The following is a 10,161-nucleotide window of genomic DNA, read 5'->3' on the forward strand; positions in this document are numbered from 1 at the left end:
ACTTGAGTTACTAGATAGAGAGGCTCCATGTGATTTTTCCTGTTGATGTCAGAAAGATTTCAGAAGAAATCCTTAAAGGCCAACTAATGCAGATTTGAATGACAACTTGTACATGTCCACCAGCGGTTCGCCCATGTTCTTCTTTCGTACCAGCTAACACTGTATGTGTCCAAAATTGTATGACACACAATAAAAAGACATACTGTATAGAAACATTGTAGTTACAGAACAAAGACGTACACCATCAGTGTTTGGGCACGAAGACATAACTTAACTTTGCATTTCTTGAATCATACAGTATATGTGTTTGACTCTTGAACCTCCAGTGGGCTGCAAATTGTTGATTCGTTATCTCAGTCTGTGGAAAACAATGGACTAGTCAACACCTTTTGTTATTATGATTGAATTTTTTTATTTGTTTAACACAGACAATATCAGCAGTGAACCTCTTTGGACATGCCTTTTCTCACACACCACATTCTTTCTTCAGCAGATCATGACATAACATTTACTTCGTAGATCAGTGGTCTTTAATAATAAAGGAACTACTGATTGGACAGGAAAAAACACCAGAGGCAGAGGTGTACAAAAAAAAAAAAAAGGGGCGGGTCATGGACAAGAGTTCATCATTTGGATTGTCTTTCGCATGTTGTAGCATCTTGTCCCAAAGATGATTTTTGCTCCATTCACTCCATTCCAGCTGTGAGGGGATACAGAAGAGGAAAAAAGTGAAAAGAGTGTTTATCCTGTACAGATGGATTCAGTTAAGGAATAAACTTAAAATGGAAACATACTTACTTATGGACAAAGTAATCGTCAAGCAAAGGGATTTCCAAAAGGCTCCCCAAAAGCAGTTGTCTGACCAACAGTAGCAGTCTGCTGTAAGATTGAGAAAAAATATAAATTATTACTGTGACACTTGTTGTGGTGTAAATATGTGTCTGTGGGAATCTCTGTACCATAACTACAGGTGGCGCTCCAAATGGACTGGAATTTGGGGCCCCAAATGCTTTATCGAACATGTCCTGATTGTTTGGTATGGGAGCAGAAGAGAGGGTGGCATCGAGGAGGCCAGGGTTAAAGCTTTGAGCTGGGGCTGCAGCTGGGGCAGGAGCTGGTTTAGGAAAATCTAAACACATTACAGGACACAATTAGTGACAAATCTTACAGTCATACATGTCAACTTGCAAAATTTTGACTACATGCACCACAGTGCTTTACTACAGCTGATTTACCCTTAACAACTGTTGACATCTGATTGATATCAAAGTCATCATGATCTGCAGTATCCTGAGCCAGGCCCACTTTACTGGAAAAGTACTTATCAAAAGAGCTGGCTTCGTTGCTGCTTGGGGCTGGAGCAGAGTTGGACCCGAGCTCCCCTTTCCTCGCTGGGATGGCAGGGGGTTTGGCAAGCTGGAAGTCCTTGAACATGTCCTTTCCAGTCTTCTTCTCTTTATCTCCAAGGGGGTCCAAAGCTGTAAACGCACTGTTCTCTACCTTTGGAGGGGCCTCCTTAACAGGTGGCCTAGGAGGAGGGCGTGACGGACCTTGTGGGTCACCCATTGCATGGAACGGGCTGGGCTGGAAAGGATTGGTCATGGCGGGCTGCCCCCAAGCTGGAGCACCAAGAGGCACCGCTGGGGGAGGCTGGCCCCAGGCATGGGGTGGGGATAAAGGTGGGGCACCAAATTGAGATGGCACCTGCTGGCCCCAGACTGCGGGTGATACAGGTAGCCCACCAAAGGGAGATGGCTGTGGGAAGGTTGGTCCAGGGCCTGGAGCTGTCACTCCTGGCATGGGGAACATGGAGGGTGCAGAGGTGGAGGCTCCCCACATGCCTGCAGCAGGGATACTTGTGGTAGCTGGAAAACCTAACTGAAGATTCCCTGAATATAAAAAAAAATGAATATGAAAGATTAAAGTGAGGGAAATGTAAAGCAGAATTAACATCTTAATATTTGAATAAGACACAACGTTCCCCTCTTGTGTATTACCCAGAGCAGCTAATGAGGAGGGAGTGGAGTTTGCAGGTATACTGTTGAAAAGGTCACTTGAAGCAGATAACCCTTCAGAATGACCAGGATCAGCAAACAGGTCTGCTCCAAACAGATCACTTGCTGTGGACTATTCACAGAAAATAAAACATAAATATGAAATACTATTGCGCCACATTAACATAACTGTGTACCCAATAACCCATAAACTATGCTGTATTTAGAAAGTAAGATTAAACCAACCTTCTACAGCAGCAATAGATTATTTACTAGAATTATGTAGTCTGAAATAAATACTAAAGTATTTACCTGAACATCAATTAATATGCATGCCTTGCCACTTACCAGTGCTTTTATCACTGAAGCATGAATGTTAGAAAATAGATTAAGATCAGAGATGACAAAGGGTACAGTTAATTGTTTAGCAGCACAGTCATTTACTCAAGCCAGTTATAGAAGCATGTAGCCACCAGTGCATGCATGAAGACAGAACAGATCCAAACCACCCTTAACTGCAATCCTGAATTATAGGCCTTGCATCCTATCTTAACCAAATGCATCCTCCGGCATATGCTGTCAGGCACCAGTGCATAACCCAAATGCTCAGAAAGGGAGATGTTAGCAAACTAATTATACTCTGATAAATGTGCATAAACCCCATTTTAGGCATCACACATGCAACTCTATTATGATTCATCTAGCTATAGAATTTCACCTTTGCACTTCTTCGACCTCGTCCAGCCTTAGAGCTCTGTGGAGGCGGGTTTATGACTACTGAATCCTTGCTATGAGTCACTGGGGGTTGTGGGTGTTGAATTATGCCATTAGAGACAGGGGTGGGTTTCAAAGAGGGGTCAATAAATGGGTTTTTGGTTGAGAGAACTGGTCCAGATTCATTCGCGTCCATCATGGTTATTGTGTTGCCCTGACTTATTTTGCCCCCTAGTGGCCACTGTCCATTACTGAGAGCGAGGATCATTGTCTTACTGGATAATCCATTTATCTGCTGACTGAGGTGTTCAGAGTCTTCATTCAAACCGCTAATAATTGTCTTACTGGTGTTGCCAGCATTGTTGTTTTGGTTATTAGTGGTGGGGAGGGAGATGTGTGATTTATTGGGTTCCAAGCTAGAGGATGATTTAGAAAGGGGGTCATCTCTGAAAGGGTCAGTGTCTGGGGTTGGAAAGTAGCCAAATGTCGAGGAAAAGGGATTCACTGTCTGGGGAGATGATCTATGGTCAGGGGCATGGGAAGTTACAAAGGAGTTTCCCTTTATGCAATTCTGATTGCTGTCAACTTCAGCAGAAAAGTCCAGCAAGAGAATATCTTTATAGTCCTGGTTAACATGAGAGGGACAGTGGGAGAGAAAAAAAGATTTATGAATCAGTTCTGCAGAAGAAGACAAACATACGTGTTGACAAAATGAAAAATGAATCATATGGCATGAAAACACATGACAATTTAAAGCTGCTATCTGTAGAATATTTACCTCAAAAGGTGTCATATTAAATTTAATGACGAATCACAGTGTATAATCCATTTTCCAACTTGAAAAATTTAGTTATTAAATTCTTACTTGCCTAGGACAGCAGCAAACTATATAGATATGCGAAAATCAGCAGTAGGTGGTTGATCTGAAACTCAGCTAGTGAACTGGCCCAGAAACACTACCGGTACATGACTCCAGGTGTCACCAAAGTCAACAGAAATGTCTCATTCATCAATTCTACATGTAGCAGCTTTAAAAGGTTTGATGAACAACAATGAGATTGTTGACGCAAAGCATAAACTCAATTCTTAAAAGATCCTTTTGACTGACTAAAATCTACAATTAATAAAATATGATACACGCACAACCAATAATTAAAACACAAAAATAGTTAGAAGTGATTTCGCACACAGGAATGATCTGAGAGGAGCTGAGATTATTCAGTGGAGCTGGATTTTTTTTAACGATCTTAAAGCATGCATGTAATAATAATAATAATAATAATAATCATCATCTTTATTTGTAGAGCACTTTTCAAAAACAAGTTACAAAGTGCTTTAACAAGTGTAAAGACAATAATACCCAAGAGACAATAATACAAAAACATGTAGCAAACTATACTGCTATGATTGCACTTATTAGATATAAGATACAAGTCTTCTACAGCCTACTGTAATTATTAAGATGTGTAAAAAGTATACATTGCAAGTATAATACTGTAAACATCCACCTACACTTTACTGACTAAATAAAATTCCACAATTTTTCACAGATAAAGGGAACATTTTACACTATGGCACCACACTTACATTTGGAGCCTGGATGTCTGGAGGGGTCGACATGGCTCCAAATAGGTCAAGCTGCTCCACTGGCTGGATGTCAGAATACAGAAACATAGCGTGTTTGTTACTATAAATAAATCGTATTTTATTTAATGTTAAGCTGCAAAGACAACAGAGCAGACATTCTTACTTGGGCAGTTTTTGCTGCACCATCCACACTTGGCAAGGCATCACTTCCATTCTGAAAACAAAACAGAAAAAAAGCAGACAGTTAAGGAAGGGAGTCAGAGAAATTATTTGAAGAAAACAAGTGATTTCAGTTGCTTACCTCAACATTGCTACCATTCTCACCCTGTAAACAGAAACAGATTGTTAATGGTTATACTTATTTCTTAAATTTACTGAGGCATGTGTCATTTCAGTGGAATGTCTGAAGATGTGATTCATTGAAAGAACACAGAGAGGCAGTGTTGACTTCTAGGAGGTACATACAGTGTGCACCTTGTCGACGCTCCCAGATGACCACACCTAAATGCTTTTCTTTCGGAAAGAAAATGTTCTCACCATCCATACTTGGAAAAGAAAACTTTTTCCGGTTTAAAGTCAAATGCTTCTCAAACAGTTACCTTCTGTGAGGCCTCTGCCTCTTTCTTCTTCATGTTGAAGATGACCTGGAAGAGATCTTTCAGATCAATGACCAGGGGCTCTGCCTGTATAGTGACAAAAACACAGTACATTTGATTGTATTTGTTGTTGATGCAGTTTTTGTTGTTTACTGTATGTACTTCTGTGTGAGACTGTGTATGCGTGTTTATCTGTGAGTGAGTGTTACCTGTTGTGCAGTCTTTATGGCGAAGAACTGATGCTGCCCTTCTGCACCGCACACATATCCAAACGCCCTGTTATCTGTTACATCTCTGGCAATGAAGGAGATCTTATTCACCACATGCTCATGTTCAATCACCTGAGATATAAGGACAAAGATTTTATTAGCAGGCTGTGAACTTCACAGTGTGACGTGACAGTAATGGAAGGAAATGGCAGAACTCACTCCTGATTTCTCATCAATGATCTTGATGCCCGACATGGAAATGTTGACCCAGATCCTCTGTTTGTGTTTGCCTTGGGACCGAGCAGCTACTGCCATACCCTGATGTAAAATACATACGATGCTGTTTTTCTTTTGTGAGTAAACAAAACAAGACCTGTGCCATGACTTGATTTAAATAATATCTAATATCTGTAAAGTTTATGACACTGGAATGCAGTGAGGACACTTCAGCAAATATGGTGTTCTCGTGGAGGGTTGCTTTTGACTACTGCAGAATTTGGAAAAAAGTGCTTAAAAAGCTAAGGCACACATTTTTTAATTGCAGATACCCATGTGATACCCACCGCACAGATGATTTATTAATTGGAAAGCATTAATTGGAGATACCAGCTTTAAAATACTATTCCCTTAATATTGTTCATGACTTAAAAAGACAGCAGAATAGTCCATGGTCCCATGCTGCACCTTAAGTTTCATCATGGAGTCCTGGCTCATCTTGTCTCCTCTGGCCTCTGGGACATCATCAATTCCAATCAACTTGGCCTTGTACCTTACGCCATCCCCTTGAAACCTGCCCAGCAGGTACTCATCTGTCTTTTCTGCGACTGTTAAAATAAATAAATAAATAAACACAACTATGATTTCTACAAGATCAGATAGGATAACCTTGCAACTAAATAGTCAATCTGATGATCATGGCATGATTATTCATAATCATTATAACTGTGTCTTCCGTCACTCACTTTTCTTCTTCTCTTTCTTGAATGGGACCTTGGATGTGGTTGTTGCAGGCGAGGCTGGAGGGGTGTTGGAGGTCGAGGCGGTAGACGGGGATGCAATGCTGGTATCGGCAGGGGCGGGACTGCTGTTCTCCACCACTGCAGACATGGTGTGGAGCCTCACTGGACAAGTGGACAGTCAGGGGTAAAGCAGATGGCAACTCCGTGTTCAGGGGCAGCGAGGTCAACAGATGACTCTTAACACCCACACATGCTTTTAATGTTATGTGTCTGGAGCAGAAAAAGTGAAGTGGGACAGTGCGTCTGAGTGAGAAAAAAGGAGAAGGAGACAAAATGTTAATACACACTCTTTTCAAGTGAAACTGCAAACAAGATATTGGAACGTTAAGGGCTACATTTAAAATACTTAGTTACTGCTAGAAAGGTTTTTTAAGTAGCTGCTGAAAAGATTTTTGCACATCACAAACAATCATATTCTTTTAACAATCCACAGTAAATATTAACAAGCACCGAAACACCCTTCAGAGAGCGAAGAATAACAGGACATATGCCCCATAAAATATCATGGTCTCATAAGGATGAGAATACAGAAAACACACACTTTAACACCCAGTTTAACACATGCTGTGTCAGTTGGATAGCCCTGTTAAAGAGTAAAGTATCCCAAAGATAAAGACGGACCTGCACACAGTCACCTCTTGTGTCTTGTTCTCCTGGAACTTCATGTTTATTTCGGGAGGTTGACTCAAGATGAATAACTAGCTACCACTCTAACTGCACAGATAGACAATGTTGAACACATTTTGTAATCATACTGTCACATCATGTGATTTATCAGACCCATAAAAAGCCAGTCCAGCTGTGGCTCAGAAACAACATGCTAATCATATGTATCTGCACATCAACAATAACGTCATCAATAATTTGTCTGCCAACATACTGGACATCCGTCATGAATATACCTGCATTTACTGTGCATGAAACACAAGGCAGTGTCACATGAAACAAAAGCAACATCACAATGGTTTATAGCAGAAGCCACAGCAGATGAGATTCACATCTCCTCAACAACGTTAGGTGTAACAAACTTATTTCTTGTGGAACAAAATTTAGTCACTCTAAACAACAAAGTATCGACAAACAAATGCATAAAGCCAGCCACAAAAGCAATAAAGGACTCTTGCTTTGCACAGCCAGTGGAATACAACCAATGCAAACATGACTCTGTGTGGGGCATACATACCTTTAGGACCAGTTCCAGAGGCTACACTGGCTAAAATACCAGTGTAGTGAGGCTGTGAATACCCGAGGACAGACCAAAGGTTGGAAGTGGGCAAAGGTTGAGCAATTACCTGAGGTTAATCTTACGCTAGCAGAGCAAAAGATCTCGTGATGCTGAGCTAAGCAACAACAAATAAGAAATTGAAGCCTTTGGAATGATCATTCACCCGTAATATTCTCATTTCAAGCTGTCTATAAAACTAACACTTACTGGTGGTGTGAAATCAGGGTAAAAAAAAAAGCTGAAAGGAAAACAATCCAAATTCACCTGTGTGATCATGAAAATTCAAGAACACAGTCCAGTACAGAGGTATTGTTTATGATGAAATCCATCAGACACTTAATTTTGTTTTGTAAAGGAAATGAGTCATGCAAATAGAGATAACAGCTGGGAACTTTAAAGGGCACTGAGTGCATTCCAGGTTTGTGCTAACTGATACCTCTCTGTGAATCAAATCTCAGACTGACTTAGGTATACAGAGATTCTGTAAATGAACACCTATACAAAACAGAGAGTGCGAAGTAAAGTTAAATTGTGCATGTTTTCTCATAATGAAATTATTTCAATTGCAATGAGGGCTACATCACAAAAGATAGAGTAATTTGGCAAAGCATTTATGATTTTAAGTTAAATTAACTTGTTAACTTAGTTGTTAACTATTTAGTATATTGAACTTAAAACAATGATTCCAGCCCTTGAAGCATTTAAGTTAAATTCACTCATGTTTTTATTACCCATTGCTTAATATTTTTGAGGCAACCGGTTTCCTCAAAATTTGTAAGTAAATTCAGCTTACTGGGGAATGAAGTGTACAGCTGTAAAACAATAAAAACTTAATTTTATCCACTAGAACCAATTTTGAAGTCATGAAAACAAGCACGTTAAGCCCTTGTATGTTTTGTTCCCCATGGTGACACATCAGTTCCTGCAAGACACACACACACTAGCTGTTTTTTGTTGCTGTGCAAGGAAGTGTAGAAAAACAAGACATAACCCTCAACACTTGTTGATGCTTCATTTACACAAGCGTGACACTTTACTGCACTCGTCCGGTAACTCCAGCGGTGTCAGAGTCCCACTAGCAAAGGAAAGGCTAATAAAAAGGGTGAAATCTCAGCTGCTCATTGGTGATTTGAGTTAAAGGATTACATTTTAATAACTAGCTGAAAAGGTAGTTGCTACTACCTGATGAAGGATGAGAAGAAAAATCTGGAGCTTTTCACAGCACCCACCAGTGTCACAACACTAATTCAGAGAACACAAGTGTAAATTCATATTTGTCAGCAGAATAACTGCAGTGCAAGGGAAGAAATGTCACAATCCTGGGCCGTCAGGAAACGTAAACTAGTGCACATCTGGAGGAGATCAGGGAATGACTCAGTCTGCAAGTGAATTGAGATGGTGAAATACCACAGGCCCACTCTGAACACAAAGGGCATGCAAACACTTTCATAAAAAATGAATGTTGTTTTGCACTAAAACTAGGACATAGGTATAGGTAGGGTATGTGGACAGGAGATGCAACATAAAACTTATTGAAAATCATATATTAAACAGATTAAAAATATGTTTGTTGTTGGGGTTGCAGCTGGCAGAGAGTGAAAGGGATATTGGTTGTTATTCCAACAGTTGAGACAGAAAAGGACCACGAATGAGTCACATGGCAACCATGATTAATGTTTTACCTGCTAAAGTTATGTGCCTTTCCTACAGTTAATGGAAACATTTTTAGTCTGTTCCAGATTTAGAAGCAACACGCACAAGCTACTTGTAGTTATGAGTATGGCTTTTGGGCGAACTTAAAAAACAACATTTTTGTAACTACTTTGACAGGGCTACCTGCAGACCATAGGTAGATCCTTAATTAGCCTAATGCATGGATGGAAAATGTTCAAAACACAGTAACCTACCTGTTTGAAAGTGCGCAGGAAGATGTTGAATTCCTGTTGTAGAAACAGGGATTTTTGTTCCCGTGATGCCTCCGCGGCTCCGGCGAAAAATGAGTAAAAACAATTCACAGCTTCGGAAAAACGAGCAGCAGTCAGATGTTTTCCGCTAAATGCCGTGGACAGAAAGTAGAGTCTGCTGCAAACTCCCAGTTTAACCCTTCACTGGCTGACAGACCAAACACACTGCAGATTTCAGCTGGGAGATGGGCGGTCTCTTCACGTGAAAGAAATGATCAGAATTGGTCATATTGGTCTACTCTACATGAACAGTAAGTGGGTCATGAAAAGTGTTCCGTCCATGGTGTTGTATCATAAGAGGGTGCATTCATTTCCTACAATACAATGAGAAACATGTTGGCCTGTTGGCATCCCCGCTCTGCTTGACTACGTTTGCACTTTAATTAATGAATTAGTAGACAGGGTGGTCTAATTATAAATAAAAGAGATGTTAAAGAGATTTTACAGCATAGGCATTTGTGCTTTCCAGCAGCATCAGCAGCAGAAAGCTGTTGTGCCTGGCATCAAAACATCAGTTAGACAAACGTTATAGCTGCCAGTGAACATGGTGGAGCATTTAGCTGCTTAAAGGCCAGACATTTCCCTCAGGAGTTGGTGGAGACCAAAAACAGTTAAGTTAGTTAAAACTTTACGGGAGAGTGAATATTGGACTTACATTCTGGTGGCCAAAAACATGACTCCATATGAATCCTAATATTGCTCCCAAGCCTTTAAGTAATGTCGAAAAATAGGCAGTTACCAGCTTTTTCATTGTAATTGTTATTCAAAACAGCATGTATTTCAGTATAACTCTTGTTTTAAACAAAATATAAAACGTGATGTGAAATATGATTATGGTTTTCTTTTGTTTCTA

At 40.2% G+C, this 10,161-nt stretch overlaps 1 protein-coding gene across 4 annotated transcripts; it reads right to left on the bottom strand.

Moving 5' to 3' along the window:
- Positions 1 to 387: 387 nt before the first annotated feature.
- dab2 (DAB adaptor protein 2) lies at positions 388 to 9,474 on the bottom strand. 4 transcript variants are annotated; one of them, XM_038733621.1, is made up of 15 exons: positions 9,252 to 9,474; positions 6,063 to 6,362; positions 5,785 to 5,924; positions 5,320 to 5,418; positions 5,101 to 5,232; positions 4,895 to 4,978; positions 4,597 to 4,620; positions 4,459 to 4,509; positions 4,296 to 4,358; positions 2,713 to 3,333; positions 1,998 to 2,127; positions 1,236 to 1,889; positions 960 to 1,129; positions 799 to 876; positions 388 to 700 (listed from the first exon to the last, which is right to left on the bottom strand). In XM_038733621.1, exons 2-14 carry the CDS (start codon positions 6,205 to 6,207, stop codon positions 817 to 819), a joined length of 2,373 nt encoding a protein of 790 aa, XP_038589549.1. In that variant the 5' UTR covers positions 6,208 to 6,362; positions 9,252 to 9,474; the 3' UTR covers positions 388 to 700; positions 799 to 816. The 4 variants fall into 4 exon arrangements, with proteins under 4 accessions (XP_038589549.1, XP_038589546.1, XP_038589547.1 ...); XM_038733618.1 differs by having other exon boundaries at positions 799 to 879; positions 9,252 to 9,472; XM_038733619.1 differs by lacking the exon at positions 9,252 to 9,474 and adding an exon at positions 8,527 to 8,547 and having other exon boundaries at positions 799 to 879.
- Between the last annotated feature and the right edge of the window lie 687 nt (positions 9,475 to 10,161).

The sequence above is a fragment of the Micropterus salmoides genome, unplaced genomic scaffold, assembly GCF_014851395.1.
Source record: "Micropterus salmoides isolate LMB-PRFRI ecotype aquatic unplaced genomic scaffold, ASM1485139v1 Ms_hic_scaffold_20, whole genome shotgun sequence".
Classification (NCBI taxonomy): domain Eukaryota; kingdom Metazoa; phylum Chordata; class Actinopteri; order Centrarchiformes; family Centrarchidae; genus Micropterus; species Micropterus salmoides.

What these genes read in the sequence shown, in the direction of transcription:
- dab2 (XM_038733618.1), bottom strand. Translation starts at nt 6,207, where the DNA reads ATGTCTGCAGTGGTGGAGAACAGCAGTCCCGCCCCTGCCGATACCAGC. An exon ending in GTGCAGCAAAAACTGCCCAA is followed by an intron (nt 4,359 to 4,458) that starts GTAAGAATGTCT and finishes TCTGACATCCAG; the next exon opens with CCAGTGGAGCAGCTTGACCT. An exon ending in CAGACATCCAGGCTCCAAAT is followed by an intron (nt 3,334 to 4,295) that starts GTAAGTGTGGTG and finishes CATGTTAACCAG; the next exon opens with GACTATAAAGATATTCTCTT.